The sequence below is a fragment of the Sinohyriopsis cumingii genome, chromosome 17 (genome assembly GCF_028554795.1).
Source record: "Sinohyriopsis cumingii isolate HCF-2022 chromosome 17, ASM2855479v2, whole genome shotgun sequence".
In the NCBI taxonomy this organism is placed as follows: Eukaryota; Metazoa; Mollusca; class Bivalvia; order Unionida; family Unionidae; genus Sinohyriopsis; species Sinohyriopsis cumingii.
In genome coordinates, this window is record NC_142977.1 from 34669162 (window position 1) to 34695192 (window position 26031).

General features: G+C 35.2%; 1 protein-coding gene across 1 annotated transcript in view; it reads left to right on the top strand.

Moving 5' to 3' along the window:
- The first annotated feature begins 2005 nt into the window (after positions 1–2005).
- LOC149778408 (synaptotagmin-1-like) overlaps positions 2006–26031 on the top strand; it is a 60848-nt gene continuing 36822 nt past the window's right edge. Inside the window, exons 1-2 of the mRNA XM_089939227.1 lie at positions 2006–2138; positions 5713–6372. Of these exons, the coding sequence (XP_089795353.1) occupies positions 5829–6372 (544 nt within the window). The 5' untranslated portion in view covers positions 2006–2138; positions 5713–5828. The remainder of the gene's footprint in view (positions 2139–5712; positions 6373–26031) is intronic.

Below are 26031 nucleotides of genomic sequence, written 5' to 3' on the forward strand. Positions count from 1 at the left end.
GGAAAATGATAAAATAACATAGCTTTCTCGCGTACATGCCTTCATAACCAAATTCAAAGTTGCCTTTTTCTCCAAACTTAGATTTTATTTGATGAAAATGAAACTGGAATTTGGCAGATGGGTCCAACCATATTTTTCCGCGTTAAAAAGCTTTACTTAAGTTTTTATTTAAATATAGTCAGATGTTTATGATATTTTTTCTAGTTTGCGTGATCATTGTACAATACCCGTATCGTCAATATATCATCTCTCAGCTTCCAGCTATCTGCGAATACATCACCGTATATTACTTGGCGCGAGAAAGTAATGAACTATTCAGGATATCTGGCCGTGTTTTGACGGTCAACTAATGTTTTTGAATGTTTTGGGAGTTTTTTCGTTTATTTTTTCAACTCGTTTTTAAATGTCTCAGTGAACGAACCGTATGTGAAATGTTTATTTTTCAACTAAACATGGGTGAATGTCTTTGTTGAACTAACTGTTTGTTAAAAATCTTTATGTGAACTGTGTAAATATGGTCCAGAAGTTGAGAAAGTTGTCCAATTAGAAAACAATGTGATACTGGTTTCAAAACGTTCCTTGCTGCGTGACAAGGTATTCCATCGCTGTATGTATTCCAGTTAATATATACCAAGGTTCTTTATGAACAATAATTGTCTACATGGCGTGTCATGTGTTTATTATAAATTTCTAGCAAAGTAAAACCAGCAGGATAAAATGAATACTTCGTCATTATCATCAACATAGTTAATTTATGAAACTTTAAATCCAAAGCAAAACAATAGCAACGTGTACGACATTTTCTATCAAAACTCACTTAGTATTACCTTATGTTTAACCAATCTTCATAAGAACATTTATCTCCCTCCCCAACAGCAGGGTTACTTGTCTACGGAATCCTTTGGCTGTAAAAGTCATTCTCGTGTCTTGCATGAAACAACAGTTCCAAATTAAATTAGAAACGAGACAATTGGCAGAGAAAGTGCTGTAATGTTTTATTCATTCATGAGCTATACAATACTAATATTGGGGACTTCGTAAGATATATATATATATATATATATATATATATATATATATATATATATATATATATATATATATATATATATATATATAGAGAGAGAGAGAGAGAGAGAGAGAGAGAGAGAGAGAGAGAGAGAGGGAGAGAGAGAGATAGATGCACACATGCGACTTTTGAAGAGATAGGATAAATTATGTGATTTTACAATAGATCAAACATTAACAAAAAAACCGAAAAGAGCAAAATTGTATGAATAAATAAATATTAGTAAGGAGTAAAATCTGAAAAGAAAAACATTATTTCAAATAAATGTGTTATGAATTATATCTCTGTGTATCTACAATTATAGGCATTGTGCTACTTTTATAACATAAATTTTTTATTCCTGTATTCATGTCGTATCAACGGTAGAAAAAAAGTAACTTGTTAATTCAATTCCTAACCCCTATATCGAGATGTTTTCTCAGTGAAGCAAAATACAAAAAGGTAAGTAATCAGCTCGTCTCCGAAGGTTGATTAATAACGGGCACCTGTATCTAAGATTACCTCTGACATATAGGTAAAATGTTTTAGCAACGCCATAAAGATGGTACATCTAATTAGATGTCAGCATTATCTCTGATAAGTTCGTAAATAGCTGAATTCAGAAACACAGTTAACAAGGGGTGCCTAATTATGCTGCCGTTTTTCATAAATTTCATCCTTCTTCCAATGTAATTAATGTTTGGAAGGAAGGAAAATATTTATCAAAAAAATGCTATATGACATAAACCGTTCTTTGAAATAATCAAGATGTTAGCTTTAAACTACGCTCAAGAATTTTGTTTGGAATTTGTTTTGATTAGGGAGTGCTCCAAAAGTAATGATGTGCTATTCTCGACAAATTCCGTTAGTGACTATCTAATAGCAACAACATTCGCACGTGGCCGACAAATCGATTCGAACTGGAATGAAGAGAGGATCTGAAACGTAAAAGCGTGAATTAGATACAAAAATAAAACTCGGGTCGGGTGAATATTGGTGATCAGCTGGGACGCTGGAATAAAGAAGTCCAAAGCGAAGGGGTAACATGGTTGAAGACAAACCCAGCTGTTGTGGATTTACATATTTATTGGTAAGCATACGACACGGACATGTAAAAAATAATATACGTAAGTTATGCCTTTAAAGAAAAAATACCAAGCCGAGTATTGGGCAATATCAAAAGCAAAATGAGATTAGCTTATCAGATTATGATAATCTACCCATTCCGAATAAGGATGGTATTGTCTTCTTATATTTGAAACAGTAACGTCATCAAATCTTGTGTTCCGTCTTTCGACAAAAATCGGTTGACCGACGGATGTAGCCGATCAACAATGAGCAATAGGTCAAATAACGGAACTTATTTGCCTATTGATCGAAACTTACCTTAAAATATAACTTTTTAAGTATTCTTCTAAGATCTATTAAAAAGGGACACAATCTAAAGATTAACTATGATAAGTACGTAAAGAATTGGACATAGACGTTCCGCTAACAAGGGACACCAAAATTCTACATAAAGATTCGCTCTGATACGTATGTAAATAACAGAACTCAGACGTTCCGTTAGCAAGGGACACCCAATTCTCTCTGAAGATATACGTAAAGTGTTTCGATTACACAGGTGTTCACAGATTCACGTACATAACCATCTGATGTTTTCATTTGTGACCAACGCCATCTTTCCATTAACACGTGACATAGCCCAGTCAAAATGAATGCATTAACACGTGACACAGCCGGTCAAAATGAATGCATTTGAACATGCCGATTACAGCAAAAGAAAATCGTACTACATACTTGAATGTATAACACACAAAGAAGCAATATTATAATCATAATATTTGAGACAAATGAGACCACTTATAAAATTGGTACTAGCAGCAAGGAGGCTTGGAGCTCAGCACTAGACGTTAGTGATAGAAGTGGTGGGTCTGGTGTCAGGATAATGTGACTGGGTGCAACATGATGCCACATGTCTGCGGCATGATGCCCCAGTACTAGACATCACTATAAACTGCCACACAGCAGACATCGTAGCAATATGACTCCAATTGTTAAAGCTACGTTACACACACACACACACACACACACACACACACACACACACGCAGGCACGCTCGAGACAAATGTGTCCGCTGCAGTCAGAATTTATCAGAAAGTCTCGACTGCAGAAAGGTACGATTTTCAAAGCTTCATACTAATTAATTTCTTAATGAATTTTAAATCGTTATAAAGACGAAGTATTGGCAATCATGACATTATTCAAAAATAAAAAATCCAGTCAATCGCTATCAACACGTTCTTCACTATTTATTACAATAACATAATAACACACCATGTTCACCATTCTCACCATGTTAATCATGTTTACCATGTTCACCAAGTTCACCCAAATTAATTATTTTAAGGATTCCAAATAGAACATGGAACTTGATATCTGCTGAAAAAAATTAAACCCCAACCAAGCTAAAACATAAACAGTAATTATTGCTTTTTTCCGATTTATCATTTTACTGTATCATTAAGTTGGAATAATCGGAAACAAATGGTCAGCCACACATTTTTAATCATGATTGAAAACATATTTAATTTAATTACTGGAGAATCCCCTTTAAAAAAATTGATTCTATCGAAGGGACTGAATGACTTTTCTCACTAGTCTTGGAATAGTGACTGTGGAAAATTGAAGCAAAAGGTATTGACAACTCCCCATTCATCTCATATAGTCCATTTTGATTTGTTCAAGCTGCGTACAATCCCAATTGACATCAACAGCTGTGATCTGCTTGCACGTAACTATTCTTCTGTTAAAAAATAATTAGACGCCTTTGGTCCATAGGATAAAAAGTATATGATTGGTCTGGAACATATCATTGGACGTGTGCAAAATAAATTTAACATCAAACCGTTAGGGGAGTAATCATTTGTGGTCATTGTCCGGATATTAGACTTCACATTTTAACTGCATGTAAAGAACTTGTATATGGAAGTGGTCTTCATTTTTTTAAATTATAAATGTACCTCATACATCTGGCGTATTTTTAAACTTTTTAAAGCAAGTGGTAAGAGAGGGTAGATTTTCGTGCTTATAGATAGAATAACAGTGATCTTCTAGAAGCATCGTACATAATAATACAACATAAAACGGACCTCAATATCTAATGAAACTGAAAGTAAAACCCCACAAAAAGCGAACCCAAAAATTACCAACAGACAGTCCCCATAACACCACATAGCATAGATGGTAAGATGTATAATAGGATATATATGGACGGACGGACAGATAGATAGATAGATAGATAGATAGATAGATAGATAGATACTGTTAAGTACCACATGATGAAGGACTATCCTAATACACCCTTCTGCATGTCGTAAGAGGTGACTAAATTAAACAGGGCAATTAGGCCTATTTGTCGTGGATGACGGTCAGTGTTTATATACCAACTGAAATGTTCCTAAACTTCTTTTTTTTTTCTTCTAGAAAAGTGAAGTTTGTATAAAATGAATTCGACTTTGCATTTCACGGATTTTACCCATTTTTGCCTTTGTCTCTAAAATATTTATATTACTTTTTGGAATGCTTATCTTTTATCGGCCCTATATAACTAAGGTTGAGTTGGTGCGCCGTTAAATCCATTTATTCACATTTGCAATAAAAATCACCGTGAAACTCGCCTAGCACTACAATCCAGGAACACGTTCAGTACACAGGGGCTAGTTTCGTTGCTTACAATTTACCTACCATACATGTACTGTAGCTATTGTATAGTGCATGAATGACAGGTAAATTGTAAGCAACGATACAAGCCCCTGTGCTTCTGTAGCGTTCCTTAAGATGCTACCGACCGAGACTAACCCGGGGTGAACCGATAAAGAACGAAAAGTAATTTTAAAAAAATGTAAATGTTTGGTAACTTACAATTCTAAGTGAATTGGATCAAAATAAAACAAAGTAATTTTGTTAATTGTTGTTGTTGATATTCTTCTTCTTCTTCTTCTTATTATTATTATTATTATTGTTATTATTATTATTATTATTATTATTATTGTTATTATTATTATTATTATTATTATTAGTATTATTATTAAGCATGAGAGTACAACATCGTCATAACCCATTTTCTTTACTAACTTCTTAAAGCATAACTTTATCAGGATTTAAGTTTTAGTACAAATTCTATGATCTCGTACTCGATGAAGATACGTTTCTCAACGTATGCTTACCGTTCTTTGTGGATTGCATTGAATTTGGTCAAAGGAATTTGGTTCTTCGAACAGATATCACCCGTTAAAGCAGAAACAACAACTTTTGAACATTTCTAAGATAAACTTCTGCTATTATTGTTTTCTCCTTCTGATTTCATTTCTTCGTTATCTAACTATTGTGCAAATTTTCCCCTGATAATCAAACATGTAAATATATGCACTAAAGGTTTTCTTCCGGCTGTCGTGTTATGTGGGTATCTTACTAATTGTTATACATACATATATATATATATATATATATATATATATATATATATATATATATATATATATATATATATATATATATATATATATGTATGTATGTGTGTGTGTGTGTATTTTTTTACCAGGACATTAACGTTCAATGTTTTTATTATTTTCCAGTGTGACTATCCACATCTTTGTAACAGCCAGTGACTAGACTGGAGTCCAGTTGAACTTGTTTATGCTGATAAGAGACTCCTACTAGAATATTGTAGCATCGACCCGCCTTTTTAAAGAACCAGATTAAGTATTGAGCTGCATCATGAGCAATAGCGCCAGCGACATCAACCTTGGATATTTAATATCAATCAACCTCGTGTTCATTACAGTCATCATTTCGCTCTTGTTGGTGTTGATGTATTTGCTTTGCTTTAAGCGAAATGGACTGAATTGGTTCCAAAATCTTTTGATTGACGAAGCTACTAGAAGGTTGAGTGATACAGAGGGACATCTTCAAATATCAGTGGAAGCTGAAGATATAGCAGACGACAAACACGGTGGTCAAGACTACGGAACACGTGGTGTGTCACATTGTCAACAAGCTAGTAGTATACAGGTTTTCGGTATTTCCATTAAACATGTGTTGCAAAACCTGAGAAAAAACATCATTAGGATTACCGATCTTGGTCAAAAAGATACTCAAAGGAAAACTGAATGGATTTACTGTTCTCGCAAGACTATGGGCTCCAGCCCTAGCTCCCCAGCCTATGAACCCGACGAAACGTTTTGGGTACCCCCAAATGTGATCGAGCGAAAGAGGGCAAAGAGCCTTGTACCAACTGTATCCCGCAATGACAGCGAAGAAGGTAAGCGCTTTTAATTATTCTTCCTCGTTTGTCGGCTAGCTTTTTGTTTTGATTTTGTTTGTTGCAGATTTAACAAGAATGTAGATTATGTAAAACATATCTGAGTAAGAAAGTCCCATATAAAATAAATAAAATAATAAATAAACACTATACAGTTGCAGAAATGACCCTCCCTCCACCAAAATAACTATTCTTTAAAGTAAGACAACATTCAACATTAGCACTTCGTGCGCTTTTATTTTCTTAGTGCATTTATAGCTCTGGTGTATCGGCCGCCAGCAGGAAATATAACATAAACAAAAGACAGAACATGTTTTTTCGTTTTTAAATTTAGCTTACCCAAATATGCATTAGCGTGATTTTCAGTTGTATAGGCAGTTCCAGAAAAATTATTATTGCATATATTCAAATTTGCATTCATTTTCCCTCGGCGTTTTATTGGCTAAAACAACAAAACTAAACGCATATTATACACAAACTCTGCCAATGGTATATTAGAAAACAACAATAGCAAAGTTTATTTAAAGGGCCCCGAGTGACCGAGTGGTCTAAGGCGCTCTCCTTTACGGATCACTGCCATGTTTCCTCTGTCTGCGTGGGTTCGAGTCTAGGATTCAACCAATGTGGGAATGTGAGACAGCTTGCCAGTAGCTTTTCGTGGGTCGGTGATTCTTCCCGGGGTTTTCCCGTGTTCTTCCTCCACCATTAATACTGGCCGCCATACATAGCCTATCGTGTGCTGAAAAATAACGTTAACCCCACAACAACAACAAAAACAACAACAACAACATTTAAAGAGCGCATTGCATCTGTCGAATAAAACCTTTGACCTAAAAACTGCACAAAACACACAGAAACACTTTATAATTCGATGCATGTATAGGCGTTGTAATTTATACAAATTTTCTACTAAGCAATTTTTTTTATATACATAAAACGTACATCTTCACGAATACAAACAACTCAAACAGGAGTATTTTACACCTGTCATCCTAAATTGTGCAGGAAAAATTTGAATATCAGCGAAGAAAAGTTATGACATCAAAGTGATGAAAATACGTTATTATTTTTGCGTAAAATCTTTACCCTGTACTACAGATTAAAACGGAACAGCTACACTTTTTAACATTTATACCTGATAATCAAAGTAACATATTGGATACTCTGGCGCAGTTTTTTTTATCAATACATTCCATTGTTGCGTAATTTATTGTATGCATTCTACGAGACTAGAGCGGTATATTAGTTTGCGAGTTTTCATTTTCTTTGCAGTCATGGTCTGCAAAAATAATGATTGCGACCAGCATCAAGTCTAATTTATACAACCATATACTGTAACAAGCAATGAGATTTGTAAGGAAAAGACTCCACAGCGTGACCAAGAGCAAACTATTAAATTCAACCTCACCCAAGAGCAAACTTCTACATTCAACCACGCTCAATAACAAACTATTAAATTCAACCACGACAAAAAGAACTAACTCTTAAAATCAACCATACTCTAGAGCAAACTATCAAAATCAACAACGCCCAAGAGCAAACTTTTAATTCAGCCACGACAAACAGCAAACTATTAAATTCAACCGCGATCAAGAGCAAATTATTAAATTCAACCACGACAAGAGCAAACTATTAAATTCAACCACGACAAGAGCAAATTATTAAATTATCCACGCACAAGAGCAAACTGTTAAATTCAACCACGCCCAAGAGCAAACTAATAAAATCAACCACGCCAAAAGAGCAAACCAATAAATTCGACCACGACAAGAGCAAACTATTTAATTATCCACGCACAAGAGCAAACTGTTAAACTGAACCACGCCCAAGAGCAAACTAATAAAATGAACTACGCTAAAAGAGCAAACTATTAAATTGAACCACGACAAGAGCAAACTATTAAATTATCCACGCCCATGTGCAAACTATTAAATTCAAACACGTCCAAGGGCAAACTAATACATTAAACCACGTCCAAGAGTAAACTATTACATTCAACCACGCACAAGAGCAAACGTCTGAATTCGAACCCGCTCAAGTGCTAAGTACTAAATTCAACCACAACAAAGAGCTATCTATTAATTTCAAAAACTATAAAAATCAGCCACGACAAACAGCAAACTATTAATCTCAACCACACCCAAGTGCAAACTATTAAAGCCAACCACACGCATGGGCAAACTAATAAATCAAACCACGCCCAGGAGCAAACTATTAACTTCAACCAAACCCAAGAGCAAGCTATTAAAGTCAACCACACGCATGGGCAAACTAATAAATCCAACCACGCCCAAAAGAACACTTCTAAATTCAATCCCGCTCAAGAGCAAACTATTAAATTCAAACACGACAAAAAGCTAACTTTTAATTCAACTTCGATCAAAAGCAAATTATTAAATTCAACCACGCCCAGGACCAAACAAGAGCAAATTAGTAAATTCAACCATGACAAAGTGCAAACTATGAAAGTCAACCCCACCCAAAAGCAAACTTCTAAATTCAACCCAGCCCAAGAGCAAATTATTGAATTCAACCACGCCCAAGAGCAAACTATTAAATTCAACCACGCCTCAGAAAAAACCTTTAATTCAACCACGCCCAACAGCAAAATATTAAATTCAACCACGTCCAAGAGCAAACATTTAAATTCAGCCACGACAAAGTGCAAACTAATAAATTCAACCACGCTCAAGAGCAAACTATTAAATTAACCACGCACAGGCGCAAACTATTCAATTCAACCACGCCCAAGAGCAAACTAATACATTCAACCCACACCCAATAGCAGACATTTAAATTCATCCACGCCCAAGAGCAAACTATTAAATTCAACCACGCCTAAGAGCAAACCATTAAATTCAACCAGTTCAAGAGCAAACTATGAAATTCAACCACGCCAAGACCAAACTATTAAATTCAGCCACGTTCAAGAGTAAACTTTTAAATTCAACCACACCCAAGAGCAAACTATTAAATTCAACCACACCCAAGAGCAAACTATTGAATTCAACTACGCTCAATAGAAAACTTTTAAATTCAACAACGCCCACTCATATACAGTTCGTTGCTGTATAGATAGGGTCTCTTCACTTCAAATTTGAAGCATACTACACGACACATTAAATGTATTGCTATTGTAATTGACAGTGGTTGATACAGTTTAGATCAATACTATGCGATGTAAAATTTACGGAATGTTGTCGTCTAAAGCAGACTATCACACATATTTACAAATCAATTCTTCTCGAATGTCTACAAGTTTTATTTTTTTGTTTTAGGTTGTATGCTGCAGATTACATAGTTTTCAATCTCACTGAAACTGAAATGAACCTTTTTAACGCAGATAATTTTCTTTGCAGACATAATAAAACCAGAAAGTATACATTTAAAAATGTAATGGAACAAAGCGCATGAGCTCAATCGCCTATTAGCAATGCAATCAGAACCAAGCTTTGATAGGAATATCAGCAAAAAGAATCACATGCATTTTTATTAAAGACTTTGATTTTATGTTCTGCCTTCTTTATATCAAATGACCATTTGAATTAAATATACAAAATGCATTTCATAGTTCAAGTTATTTGTGTACATACGTCGGTAAAGTGATCGTCAGTAATCCAATACCAATCTAAGACACGTATTCAGGTTTACAATTGTGTAATGCCTATAACGTTCTGCAAACATAATTGATGTAAGAGACTGAAGTGGAATGCATATTTCCTGGTGAATATGTGTCCAACGCGAACAAACTGAAATGAAGCTAAATTTTATTGATTTTCTAGAATTTAGGGTTTAGATGACTTTTGAATGTTAATCTCCTCAATACGTTATTCCTCTGTCGCAATAATCAGAATTGTCAAGGTACGGAAGATCAGAGATAATAGAAACAACACCCATGACACACCTGTGTAAAAATATTAAAATTGATTCCATGGGTCAAGACTCTGGCAATTTATTGTTTTTTTTTTCTTCAATGTTGATCCATATATCAATGATTCAAAAGGATCAATGAAGCAGAAATATGAAAGAGAAAATGTGAACTTTATGTTTAGCGTTAGTTGCGGTCAATGCATATCGATTGCTGTTGATGAAGTGTTACTGTATATCAGGCTATTGGCACGCTATTGAAATTGACGAAGTACTTTCGTATGGTAGGTTATTTGTACACTGTTAAAATTGATGAAGTATTACCATATATTTGGCTATTTGCACGCTGTTAAAATTGACGAAGTACTACCATATGATAGACTATTTTCACACTGTTAAAATTGATGAAGCATTACCGTATAATAGGCTATTGGTACGCGGTTATAATTTAGAGCTTCCGATACTACAATGTTTCTGCAGTTGTTTTTACATTCACACTACTGTTTATTGCGGAGTGTATATTTCATCTGGCCTTAACTTTGTATGCAATTTCCAAGGATGTTTCTCTTCCAAGAACGACTATTAATGGGAATATTTATAAAATAAAATATCGGACCAAAATCTCGGCAGTATAGTATATGTGGGTATGTGACAAAGCTTGCTAGTAGCATCCCTTGGGTTGGTTGTTCTTCCCGGATTCTTCCTCCATTAGATATACTAGCGTTAAACCCACACAACCGAAACAAACCAATTAGTTGTACTCTGTTGAGGACATTGCCGGAGAATGGGGGTGTTGGGAGGAGAGCAATTGCTCCCGGGCGCGATGCGAACGGGGCTCCGTTTCTTGAAGCCGATTGGTTAACAGGGTAATTCTTGCAAAACTTATACTTAGAAGAAGGGGGGGGGGGGAACTGGCCTAAGAACTGTTCTCGGTGGCATAGTAGGTGTGCCGTTAAAAATATTTACCCGCTAGCACAATACCTGATTGAGGAACTGAGAAAAAAAGAAAATACTCTATGTCTGAAATGTTTGTTTTCGTCTTCTTTTACCAGTTTTGATAGCTAATTTTATCTATCTGATTTTAAAATACTTGTTCTGAAAATTACAAAATACATGAATGAGTGACGGAATTGATTCCAGATCATTGTCGTCATTATTGTCATCATAAAAATGACGCTAAAGATGATATCTGCATCTGCTATTATATCTTTTTTTACTCAATTATATTTATCAACATGTGACTTTGATGTATTTTACAAGTATTTTCTACAGTATATCCAAGAATGATGGCGTAAATAATTTCGACAGTCTTTGAAAAAGATATAAATTAAAGTGATTCCATCTTCTCTAATGCCACACACCCTTACTACGTGCAGATTATCGATAGCTGTATGTGCTAACCTGTCTTATATCATCACACCTTTTTCTTTTTATCTGCATACACTAACACATTGTTTATCTTAAAGTGCATTTGGTTTGATTTTATTTATTGGGGGTTGGGGTTGTGCTTCATCTTGGCCTTACTTTATTTAACCAAGGAAAAGATATCAGTGCTGAGCTACAACCTGACCTTTCCATTGAATTCCTGCCGGAATCGGAAACTAACATGTGCTAAATCTAAATACAGACTCGGGCTAATGACGATCAATTTCGATCCGATCGAGAAAAAGCACACAACTTTAACGACCAATGTCAGCTTTCCCTAGAGACTTGATATTTATGACATTAAGGTTTTCTTATCAAAGTGGTACAAAACCTATAATGGCTGATAGAAGTAACCAAATGTTATTAACCGTTGCACTTCATATGAGAAATTGAAGTGTTTTCTCCGTAACGTACCTTGTATTAAAGAGAACAGGTTTGGATACCTTCATTGCTTTTTGTGTTATCTCAGATGGTCCACTTTCTCGTCTAGACCTACAGAATTATTGAGGCTTCATATCAAAAGAAGTAAAATATAAATATTTATTCAAGTAAAGCCTTTTATAAATGTTCAGGTGTTACGTGCATAAATATCTTTGTGGCTTCATTTTGACTTTTAAATTAGAATGTGTTATGTTTTTGACCGAACTTGGAATTGTTAGCCCCCAAATGATGTCCTGGTTTTATCACCACGATATAACTAGAATTTGTCTTTCCACGAAGCGATGGTTATTGTGTTTCATTGCAATTTTAATTAACATGTGTAAGGTGTTATTCTGCAATATGACGAAATGCACAATCGACTGCTATTAGGCATACGTCAATTTTGACAGTTATCATCGTATTCAAATGAAAGATAAAATAACAGCAGCAACAACCAGGGCCGACAAGAGGATGGTGGCAACCGGGAATATGTCCGGGTCGAACACTACTTTTTAATTTTTATAAAGAAAACGTTTGTTTGAACAAGAGCTAGGAGAGGCACGGGTGTCTCTTACCCCAGGGCCAGTGATCGCTCTCTACTGCCCTGTAAGCAACTCAAATCTGCTCTAGTCCTATTTCAAACAAACTTAGCTAATTGTTAGCTATGTAAATAGCCATGAGTGGATGTGAATGGATATTGTATCAATGTGATTTTTATCCCTCAATAACACATAAGAACTGTCAGCACCAAAGAAATTAGTCGTCTGGTGATCTCAGCAATCGACAATTGGTAAAAATTGACCAACGGATGGAAGAGCAACTATTTCACTAAATCAGACAACTACTACTATCCTTTAGTCAGTCAAAAATAAGCGTGGACGACAAAATTCAATAGAGGTTTTCTGCCTAATAATGGTAAGGGGTAAGATATTATTTGAATCAGTAATGAGTTGAAATTGAAATCTTGCTTCTTCCAAACGAATTCATTCTTCTTCCTGTATCGATCATGGTGTGTTCTCTACGTCAGATAATTGTTATCACGTGGTAATATTTGAGACAAACCGCTGAGGTAATGTAATTTTGTAAAACTAATTCAAAATATAATAACTTTCGTTTTTGCTACGAAAAAGTACAAAACGCCAAAAATCTTCAGTCTAAATCCAAATCTGACCCGAATAGTTTTAAAATATTATTCAGATGTTGGTTCCACTAGTGAATGATAGTATCATGACTAATATGTAAGAAATGCGAATTAGAATTAGAGGTTTGCAGGTTTACCGGTATATCGGTGTACCGCAGTATCGTTTTCCAGTGGTACGTACTATGATACTTTTTCACGGTACCGGTACGTCGGTACTTTCCGTCGGTAAGGGTTGTAAGGAAATTCCCGAGAAGTTTGCTAGAGCATGAAATATAATAACGTATTTTCGTTATTCACGACAAAGCAGTTCAAATAATTATCTTGTTTTTGACAAAAGCAGTTGCATCTGTCACAAATTAATGGCGACTATTACAAATATAATTATATTTATGATCCTTTAATCACATGTTTGACACATGTCATGTATGCCGACGCAGTGACCAAATGTGATGTTGTGTATCATATTCTGGCCAAATCCAACTTTATGGAAATATTTCGGATTAAACAGCATATCATGTTTTAGTTATTTACCTCGTATGTGAATGTGTTAAGTACATGTATTCCGTTGTAAGACTGTGAATCATCCTAGGCTTTTATTTTATGTCTGAACTTTACGTCATTTCTCAAGTCCACTAACTATTTTCTCGTTTGTTAAGTGTTTTACGTTTACTGGTTCTCTCTGATAAATATCTTGACAGGGTGTTAACATCCCACTCAAAATCTCCCTGGTTGACACCCCACTCAAAGTTGCCTTGGCTATTGTATCAGTAGTGCAGGCAGCAAATTAAAGGCTTCAGCATCAAAACTTCCTATTTTTATCAGCGGGCTATCTAGTCTCAGCATGATGATTTCTACAGTATCAGCTAGAGGCAAGTTTAATCATCCCACCCTTGTTTCAGCTTTTTGATTACAACTTATACAACAATTAATATACACGTAGCAAAGGCTTCTACAATCAGGTACTGGCCTTTTTTTTGGTGGGGGGGGGGGGAAAGGGGTGCGATTTTCTTTTTCTGAGCTGAAATATTTTCATTTCTTTTATGTCAAGATAATTTATGTTTTCAAAACTATGCCATGTATATAACACTGTGTTGTTTTGGTAAAAGTAAGAGCAAACTTTTTTCCAGCTAGTAACTGGAGGGAATTAAAGAAAAAGTGTCAGGCACTTGCTTGAAAACGTTGAATTGTTGTTTTCTGCAATAATCGTGGTACGTTCAAAAATACCGCGGTACAGATTTTTCCATGGCAGCCAGCCCTAATTAGAATATGAAGTCAAATTCAATAGGATTTTGATGAGGGCTACGTGCAGATTTCTAGTCCATCGAAGGTAAAGAATAATTCTTATTTTTTCAATGACAGTGTAGATAAAATCGAAATCTCTTGGTGAGACCTTTCTATTTAACTTATTGAACATTTTACGAATGTTGACCAGGAAGTGACTGCTGTGAAGTGGGCAGTTGATGATGATCGATAGAGATTATAATATGTTGCATTAATGTGGGAGTTAATTAATTCATCAGCTGTTTAAATACACCAAAAATAATTTGAAGCTCAAAAAAGATGTTGCAAGATGGGCCCAGCATTGCTGATACTTTCCAACAACATACTCAGGTTGTAATCACTAAACAGGTAATCACACATATGAAAAGAGTGACCTGAGATTCTTGAAAGGGATTGTCAGATGACATCAAACGCGGATTTACATTATGAAAAGAGCAGATACCAGAAATCGCTCAATGTATCTGGGCTATCAAGAAATGCAAAAGATCAGGTCATTCATTGCATGTTCCTGACCATCCTATTGTAACCAGACATTCTCATACCTCCAACGTCTTGTTACAAGTTGTGGAACACTACCGAACCTACCTTCCGCGCTAAGGTAGCCGAGGTATCCACTTACTCCATGAAAGACTACCTGTACGAACGCATTAAAACTTTTGCCACATTCTCTAAGCAGCCCTAATTTAGCATAAAGTGATATTCTGCTAAATCCCATTATGAAAGGTGCTGATGCATAGAGGATTTAAAAATCGTCATGCTGTATGAAGTGCAGTTGTCAAATATATGAACAAAGTATTCCAAACAACCGGATAGCAGAGGACATTTAATAACTGAATATTCAGACTGAGTATGAGTGTAAAGGAGCATGCTCTCTACACTGATTGGATTCATTGACGTACTATTTTGCTAATGAGGAACGTCGTTGTAAAAAGCAGTAATTTAATAACATTTTAAGTACTTTCATATACTCCAAAAATATTTAATGGATCATCAAAATCACCCCCATTCCATATATATATATATATATATATATATATATATATATATATATATATATATATATATATATATATATATATACTTTCTGCTTGTTGCAATTTATATACTGTACTTAAAAGATTTTGTGTGACACATTGAACTAGAGAGGTTGGTGACCATTTGGTGACTATGATCAAACTTTTACTGATAGTTAGAAATACCATCCGAGGAGAACGTTGATTACAGACTGCAAATAGTTTGCAATTATACTTCTACATAATGATAACTTTGATGAAAGTGTTATTATTGTTGCGATTATAGCAAAACCTCTGTACAGACCAACAACTCTACAAGTTCAACAGCATTTTGCAATGGAAACGTGAGGTCTGCATGCCAATGCAGTCATTCGGTTTGGAGATTTGTTTCAACAGCTACCTAGACTTTCGTGCATAGTCCTTGCCAATGAAATAACATCGGTTATGTTTGCATACACCGCCATCTCGCTTGACATGTCGCAGAAAAACAGCCAATAAACGAAATACTTGTAAACGATATCCTGGATACAATGATGAAACAGATGAATGCATACATAGCTTATGCTACCGCGTCCAGTTCATTCTTTCAAAGACGGTCAAAGTCCTAATCTCACTTCACGCAGAGCTGCTCGTGCTCATTACTTCTAACTTAGCGAAAAAGGCAGTAGGAACTTATACGGCCTTCTCCGTCATGTCATGAAAGAAACCTCAAATGTAATTCGCCGCGACAGAGAACTATTTTGAAAACAACTTTCGTTCAGATGGCACAACATGAATATGTTGGTTGAAAGAGACAGAGTCACAAACAACTGAACAGTGTCTTAATCAGGCGAAGCGCCGAACCAATCAAAGTTATGAACGTTTCTTCAACTATACCCGAGCTTTTTTCTGGAAGTGTCTTGCCCAAGGAAGTACCACAGTATCTATATACGATATCGTAGCCTCAGCTTGATTTGTTGTGCCTGAGGCCTCGAACTGATCCCATATCATGTAATGGAGCAAAACAAATCACCACTTAAGTCAGAAAAACAAATAGTGTAGAAATCTACTACATACGTATAATCATGCTGTGAAAGAAGTTTGGCTTATTTTGAATTTAATAAGCCCTTACGCGATCCAAAAAATTGGTATGGTTATACTAACCTCACCGTGTCCGCCATGACAGATAACGCGAGACTTTCGCCGTGACCCCATTTCTATACAAGGCTTGCCAGACCATATTTGGATATTCTACTCTATATTATTGTCAATCTAGTGGTGAATAATGGTTTCTTGGTGGAATTTCAAAGTTGCCGATAAACTGTATTTAATTTTAATGCGCAGAATTTCTGACTGAGACCGCGCCATATTTTTACTACGATTTCTTTACGTTTCCAAATAAGGCCTCAAAGTCCTTATATGGCACACAAACAGACGAGGCTGAAAACGGAAGTAATCATTATTTGAACTAATATGGCAGACGATCTAAGCGAAAATATTGGATAAGAAAGGTAAACGAGATTTTACAACTATTTCTACAACGATTTTCGATACTTCCGGTATTAAATAAGAGGACTACTCAATTTATTTCATTATATACAAGGAATATGTTCAAATTGTTGATATGAAGCTAAAAGAGCGCCGGGTGTAAATTACACCCGGGTCACTCTATTGACACATATATGCTCTTGTTAGTACCCCGTCCACGAGGTAGGAGTAGGGGTACTAATATTAGTACTACACAGTATCCGGTGGTTTCATTAGATCCCGCACCCTTTCGGTCACGAGATAGGCAAGCTAGCTACTGAGCTACCGTGTCTGCTGCATCTATATATTATCTCTAACTATATGCAAAAGGGTGCATTGGGCTTGTTCTACACTCGTGAGCACACAGGGATATTTTTGCTTTAGAATGAAAACCCATAACGCAAAAAAACTCTCTCTCTCTCTCTCTCTCTCTCTCTCTCTCCTATTCTTTACTAAGATGGAATCAAGAACCTTCAGAGCTGAATGGAACTGTGTACGTACTTGTTTCATATAACATCTATTTATATATCTGTGTAAGTGTAATACGTGATGAAACATCTGTGTAACTTTGGTGTTCAGAATTCAATATTAATACTTGAAAATGCCATTTCAGGATTGGAGGTCGTTATACAGGCGAGCAAAAGCTATTTTAGTATTTGAAGTAAAACACATATCAAGATTAATACTGCCGCTTCTCACTCTTTAATCATGGAGAAATATAGATCAACGTTCCTACTGTTGTATAGTGTATCATACTAGACCAAGTGATGATGCGCTCTACGGAACGCGGAACACTTCGGATATCAACAGTGGACGACGTAATTATACTTGTTCGTTTTCCAAATAGCAATTTGTTTGGTTTTGTTTTTAATAAAAACTTTTCTTTTATCTTATAAGTAGCTAATCCAGGAATGATGCTGTCTAGACGACCGTGATGTAGGAGACAGATGGGACATCCTAGAACACAATCTTTAGCTTCGGAACATTCAATATCCTCAACCAAGAGTGCGTTAAGTCTAACAAAATAAACGATAGTCTTTATATATCGTCAGATTAATTCTAGCGCAGGATGTTACCTCGTGTTAATTAGATACAGTTTCTGGCACAAATGTCCTACTGTATATCAATGCCTATGTCAGAATGCAGTGAAGTGATATTGATTTGCAAAAGGAGGTCATAGGTTGAAGTCTAGCCTCCCAATGTGCCGTAGTTATTGGTTACTCTCACTTTTTTTTCCCCTGCAGATATCTAACTTGCGTCCAAAATGTGCTTGTTTTGCATAGTGCAAGGTTTATTTGTTGAACTTTTATTCTTGTACCTCTGTCTTTGTCGTGGTGTGATTCCTTAACCGCAGGCCTTCACTGCAGCAGACGACCCTTTTTTTCTCCAAATGATCTATTTGGTCTATGTTCCAGATATACGACTACAGTATAGTCCGTAAGTTCATAAATACACCATAAATGACAGTGGCGGTCAATTGGTTCCAAGATAATATACGACGCGTTCTTATTTATAATTATTACAAGCTTGCTTAGCCATATAACTTCTGCATTAACTGACTTTTATTATTATATCACTGCCATTTCAGTGACCTTAGGTGTAAAAATATATTTACAACAAAACTAATAGGGAGAATTTCAAATTACATTTTTTAATAAGATCTAAGGCTTTGAAATTTTCAATACTATTAGTTTGCAAATGCCTCATTGTTTCCGGTCGAACAAAGGGTAGCATAATCTTATACACATAAAATGAATCTCACTGTATTAAAAGCAAGTAAAGTAAAGGTGGTTACCAGATTTTTAACATTACATTTCCCAAAATATTCTTTCCTGCCATGTGGGAATATTTTCTTATATTCCGGCAATTGGTTATATCTTTTAGGGTTATTATAAATATAATACATTATTTTGCAATGCGACCTCAAAGGACATTTAGTTCATTAAAATACACAAATACTGTCGTAAAAGGAATATGTGAACAAACTTTAGCTGAACATATGAACCAGCGAGTGTCCACAGGTACATACACGCAGTGACTTCCTGTAGCTACATGTACCGCGTGTCGAGGCTATCAAAGGTGATTAAACCTAACTTTCCTCACACAAAAGGCCGCTTGTAACATCTTCAATATTCATGATTGAAACACTTTTAAATCAGACTCTCTCTCCTTCTCTCTGTGTGTGTATGTATCTCAGAAGTAACTCCATTCCATAAAGTATACTGATTACAACTCCCTTTAAGACACGTCCAAATAGGCTTCATTACTTGTACTTGTCAAGTAAACGGCTTTGCAGTTGCCATAAAAATATCTCTCAAAGACTGATAACTTTTTGTCGGAAAAATCCCAAGCAAAGAATCTTTACCAGTTTCAACTGTAATTTATTCTCATCCGTGTCGGCGAGTAAATATTAGCGCGTGCAAGCAATTCATTCCAAGTATGGCACATTTTAAAGAGCCCTACGGGTTTACTTTGTTCCAGCAAGGGAAAAGGTAATCGATTGACATATGTGATTCTTGAAAACCACGAACCATTAATAGCTGGGGGACACATCCAGGAACCAAACCAAATTTGTTTTATGTTTTGAAACATATTAGGAACAAAATGGGGAAACGTGTTTCACGGACGGAAATTGGAAATGATTCAAGCAGCTGAGTGAAATGTCGATTGAAGTAAACACCGATGCCTTAATTTTCAACGATAAGGTAGTGTAATTGTTCATTCCACCGTTATCTTGATTTCGCTTGTCAAATGACTTCTCAGGCATGGAACAAAAATTCATTGATGACACTGAAACTGAACCGTCAAAACCTTGCAACTTTTTCCATTTGAATGTATTCCTCAATTATCTTGATAAAGCAAAGACAAATTATTCTGAAGAGACACGGATATTGTCGATGTTTTAGAATAAGCGAAATCCGCAACTACACTGAGAACTATATCGACAATGTTTTAGTATTATGTAGTAATTATGTTAATGACCCTTGCCAATCAACATTGCTTTTTTACTAATGTTAATTGAATGCGTTTTATTTGTTAATTGAAATTTGTATTATCATATAAATAGGTTTTCATATAAATTTATTTCCAGTTTAAGAAGCTGATGTTACTATTAGTTGGTTGCAATAAAACAAAACAATTAATGTAGTATGAATGGTTCATTTGGGACTGGCTTGAAACAGCCCACACCATATTAATGCCATTATAGTATTCCTGTGTTGGTCATTAAAGTGAAAGACTGGATCTCATATCTGAATGGATATAACTTGCAAAGCGAAAATCTTAAAGATATCAATAAATAATTCCGTCATGAGAGAGTTAGGTTTAGTCGAAAACTAAACCCATAACCATATCAAGAATCTTTGGACAATCCGATTTCAGATAATGTTGAAAAGAAGTTATACAAATGTTGAAAACAGGCATATCAAGTCATATTAGTTTAAGTTCGTGAAAAAATGGAGCTGTTTTTGAAATAGCTTCTGACTATATTTACGTTCTGATGAGATGAATACATAACCAACCAGTCTTAAGATTTCTTCGAATCATCAGATTAATAGTGCTAATTCTCTCTTTACTCAACATTAAAAAAGCCGAATACTTTTGCCAGTTTCTGCTTTTATTTCAAACAGATTTCGATTTTTAAAAATAATATTTCGCCAGATAATGGTATAATCAGTGAAGAAACGTTTATATTATTGCACATGAATGCGAAGGACAACAGCTATATCCTCGAGTCGAAAATCAAACCATATTCATACGTCAATGTCTCTTATTGACTGTTAATTGGTGTAATACCCAAGCGTCTTGTTTCCTTTTTAAGTCTCATTTTAGGGGATAGACATGCCTCGAAAGGTTCCAACTGCATCAGTTTCGCGGCTTTAGAGGGTAAACGTTCTGTCGCCTTCCAAGTTGTAGTATTTTCCTAGCACACACACAGAAAACCATCTCTTTTATAGTTGGTAATGGTTTGATGTCCAATCTTTTTCAATTTGTTTTCATTTACTTCAAATCCGTTGAACTATTTATTTAGTTTTTAATTGTTACAAATTTTGACATTTAAATGTAATAAAAGCAAAAAATCACAAAGGAAGGAAATTAAGACGTTTCTACATGTGATTTATGGACTAATGTAAAACTCGTACAAAATAATACATTCTTACCAAGAACTCACAAACTGCATCTGTATGTCAAGCTGATATTGCCTGTAATGTTTATTTCAAGATACCAGGAGAGAAGAATGTTCTTTTAGCTCGGATAAAAAACAAGTTGTGATCTTTATATATGTCCATGTGTGTGATTTGTATTTTTAACGTAGCTTTACCAATTTTCAGCCACATCGCTGCGATAGCTGTAGTGTGGCAGTTTATAGTGATGTATAGAATTGGGATATCATGCCTCAGATATGTGGCATCATGTGCCGCCCAGTCACATTATCCTCACACCAGACCGACCAGTTCTAACACTAACCTCTTAAGGACACACGGTACTAAAAACATGGAAAAATGGGAACCAGCCCGGAAATGGGTGAACGTAAAATAGAGTATATATGGGTTTGGCTGACCAGGATTGGTTAATAATGTATGCTATGTTTTAGGAAAAAGAATCTTTTGAGAGCTTATCCTAGTTGTGAGTAAAAAAAGATAGAGACATTGTTTTACGATGGAATTTGAGTCCTTTTACAGTCTTGAGTTTGGAACACTCATTACTAAAATTAGCGCCTGACTCTTTGGTGCGGAATTGAAAGCACATGTTTCAAACACATGCAGGTTCAGAAAATGCCGCGGTTCATATCCTTTCCTCAACACAGAAGCTGACATCCAGGTTTCATCTGTACTGATAAATATAGGTTTGATCATGATCGCTCAAAACTTTTAAGTTATTGAATTTTTAATGTCATGGTGCTTGCATAGGTTTACTATGGGAATTGAATTAGTACCGTGAGTCCTTAATGCTGACTGCCTCTCAAAGCAGCTGCTAGTACCATTTTTAGAAATCTTTGGTATGACTCGACCAGAGTTCTAACCCGCGACCTAAGCAGACGTTCTAACCACCTTCGCCCCCGGAGCGGTTTGTGACCTTCACTCTCTCACTCTATTATTCATACCACGAGAAACTAGTTGACACATTTGAAATCAGAATGGTAATTTGACAATTCACTGAAAACAAAACCCACATTCACTTTAGAAATACAAAAAGGACAATTTCGTTTAAGTAAATTGTGCTTACCACTTGTTAAACCTAAATCGGAAGCAGACATGGATGTCACAGAATCTACCTATCAACAATGACTTGGCTTTCAAGACGTGGACTTTACAGTCTCACCATATCACAATGACATGGCGAAACGAAAATAAGCCAATAAGTAAGGCAAAATCTTCAGCAATTGGCACATTATCAAATTTCCATCGTCACACGAGGTCTTAAGCTATGCGGGTTTAGCTGATGGATATATGGTTAAAATGACGGTATGTGTCTTCCATTATTTTTCTATTAAACATTTTGAAATTACTCGAATATGTTACTTGCATGTTTCTTTGATATCTACGTATCATTCTGTAATATGTTTTTTTTTTTCGTGAAAAGGGCTTTTGCGTCGAAGACAACGGCGGAGGGTAGGTTCATAATTGCATAGGTAACACCGCTTATCATAACAAAGTTCATATGTTGGTAGTTGTTCTGACGAGGCAAAGCAATTAAAGTTGGATATCAATAAGTTTTACTATTTCTAATTTATTTTCTGGCAAAAGGTTATGTCACTCACAAATAAAAATAAAAATAGAATTATTCGTTAGAGAGCATATTGTGCATTAAGTTCCATGAGGTATCGAAAATGATTGACCATGATGGTAAGAAAGTAAGAACTGACTGAAGACCACTTTAATTTGTTCCTAGCATAAATTTACACCTGCACATTATAATATACCCGAGTCTGTTCTTTAGCAATGAACACTTTATGACGATCAACCGACTCTTCAATTCTCTCCATTGCAAAATAATTTGGCTATCATGGAAGATGTTAATTTCAGGTTCATCTTTTGACTTGCTGTCAGATCTGCCCAATCATAATTAAGAAAGCGAGATAATTTCCTAATTTTCATTGTCAGAAGGGGCTGTTAACGATTTAATTGCCTGCCAAACCATAATTAATATTTTGAAGAAGAAAAGTTCAACAAAAAATTACCACAATGTCCCAAAATGTTCTTACGGCACATTTTCGCTGCAAATATTAAATAATTGTAAGTAATTAACATGAATTTGTTCTCTTATCAGGTCGCAGAAAGTAAGTTCACGTACATTTCTCGCACTTTCAATTCTCTATTGATTTTTGTGTCACAAGATAATAACCAAACATGTGCCGTTTCTTCTAGACTTTAATCTATGTCAGAGAGTCTTAAAGATAAGCAAATTTTGCAACATACTGTCGTCACTGTCAGTACACGAGTCCTTATTAATCATATTTTTTTTTTATAATTGCTTGCAAGCAAAAAGCCGTGTATTAGGTCTAATGTAATATGAGGCTTACGCAGACATCTCTTTGAATATAATACTACGCACAACATTTTATCAATAACCGTGACTAGCCGTGAGATATCACAAACAAAATCCAGACGCAGTATTGATATACAGTCGGACATTTGTGTCCAATCAGTGCAGTTAGAAATCAACATTTTTTAAATCTGGAAATAGTGTAATGTCATATTTTGAATGGCCGAAAGAGTTTCCAAAGAAGCAGGTGGAGCAGATGGAGAATATTTGTTGGATTATTCTGCCGCAAAATTTTATGTTTACCCAATCATAAACTCCGGTAGATTCGAATTTTTTAAATAAATAATACGTCTTTAATCTACGGCAGGTTGGTGCTAAAATGCAATAAATAGTTTTCTAGTATATGATTGCTTAACTGATGAGTTATCTCAAGCATGAGAGCTGGCTTCACAGGTGGCATAGGTCGTGCGTTTCTAGTTGTAAGGAAACAAGGCAACAGCTGGTATATAACGGTAACAGTTGTGATAGATGAATTTAGCAGCCCAGAAAAATAAGATTTATGCAGAAGACACAATATGATACATAAAATATATTATTTTATATTGATATTACTTCTGTTATATGGCATCTTAAAATTGGCTTAAGATAGTGACTTTGAATGTAGTAGACTCAAAGCTGATCTAAACAAACTACTGATGCAAGTTAGAAGACATTGCATTTTAATACCACGCAACTAGAATAGAGCTTATCAGTGTAACCTGGTGTTATGACTATAAAACTAAGAAAAAGAAAGGAGCAAAAGCATGTTTATTAAAATCAACAAATAAATCTATTTTTCTAAGTTACAAAATAAAACTTCAGAGGAACTTACAGTATTTTGAATTAAATCCCAAATAATCATAACAGTTATATCGCAGGTCCAAACGTATAGAGTGCTCCAAATGAATTCCAGTTGGAATATGCTGATGTACTGATGGTTTTGAATGTGTTACTGTGCAACATACTGATGATATAATCCAGGATGGCTTTCAATGACTTCAAAATAACCCCAAATAGTGATTGTGTCCAAAATGTCAAAAAGCACTTCCTAATTCCAATGAATAATTTTAAATAATTGTTCCTCCAAAGAGATTCCTACACACATCAGTAAATAGTTTTATAGACTGAAGTTAATGGAGAAATGAAATAAGTTTGTTGACAGCAACTTTATATAAAAATGGAACACACAAAAAATTACTTGGATGTGAACAAGAAATTCTCTTCCAAAACGTTCTAAATTGCTCAAACAAATTGACCTTTTACTCAAACATCAGTAAACAACCAATTTATAACTTACAAACATGACAAAAAGCAGCTATACACCAAAGCTTTATCCTAAATCTTGGACAAAGGTCAAGCACACAATGTAAATTACATAACACCGTATTAAGAACTAATTGCTTGAAAACAGTAATCAAATTCAACTTCATGATAAGAAATGAAATAAAACAACATAGTATAATCTATTAATCATAGTTTGGGGCATGACATTATTTCGTGCTGAGGAATGAAAACTGCCGTCGCAATTGTGAAAGTTAAATGTTACAGACCAGAAAAAAAACAAACCCATACACCTCTACGCCACCTCGCCTCGTGGGAAACAAAGAAAACAATATTTTATACACAATAAATTTGCGATCAGTAATAGTATTCCTGCAGTATTATCTAGTCCCACATAAAACGAATCTCCATATATGTAGTAAAGTCGCAGTCAGTAATATATGTCTGTTTGAAACTGAAATTGTGCGCATAGTTGTTTGTGTAATACTGGTCGTTTTCTTTACCTCGCGAGCGTTGATATAAATCTCAAGAGTAATCAGTAGAATGATAATAGGAGTTTTGCTTGTTACCGATCTTGGTCGGAGTCTTGTACCCACATGACCTTCCTCTGGCATGTGCGTTTCATGGTATCGTGGAATGGCATGCATGTACATGTGACGTGAGGGCGAAGTCACGTGGTTTGATGGAAGGCTTCAAATTAGATCAGTAACAAAAATGTTAAACTGTTCTTGTCATAACGACTGGAGAAAAAGAAGTTTATTTTGCGGAATTATTGTAGAATATTATAATGCGATGGGCAGAAATCATTTGATAGATGGGAGGTTGGGATATGGGTGGTTCGTATCGGCCTTATTTTAGCATAGGTGTGATGATCTTCGTTTTGTAAGTTAAATTTTCTTGAATAAGTTTTCTTCTGTCGACTTGGGATGGTAGCAATAATATTTTTATTAGCACAATTGTCAAACAGCTGCTTCTATAATTTACATTTTTTACATGTTCTTGCATATCTTTGTTCATAGTACAACGCGTGTTGGTTCTATCCGTCAAAGACTTTGTAGTTCATTAAAAAATTACTGATTTGAATGTTTTTCTTTTATAATTCACAGTTTCTAGTTAGAACGCTATAGAAGAGAGAGAGAGAGAGAGAGAGAGAGAGAGAGAGAGAGAGAGAGAGAGAATATTTTGTATCCTTGCCAAAAG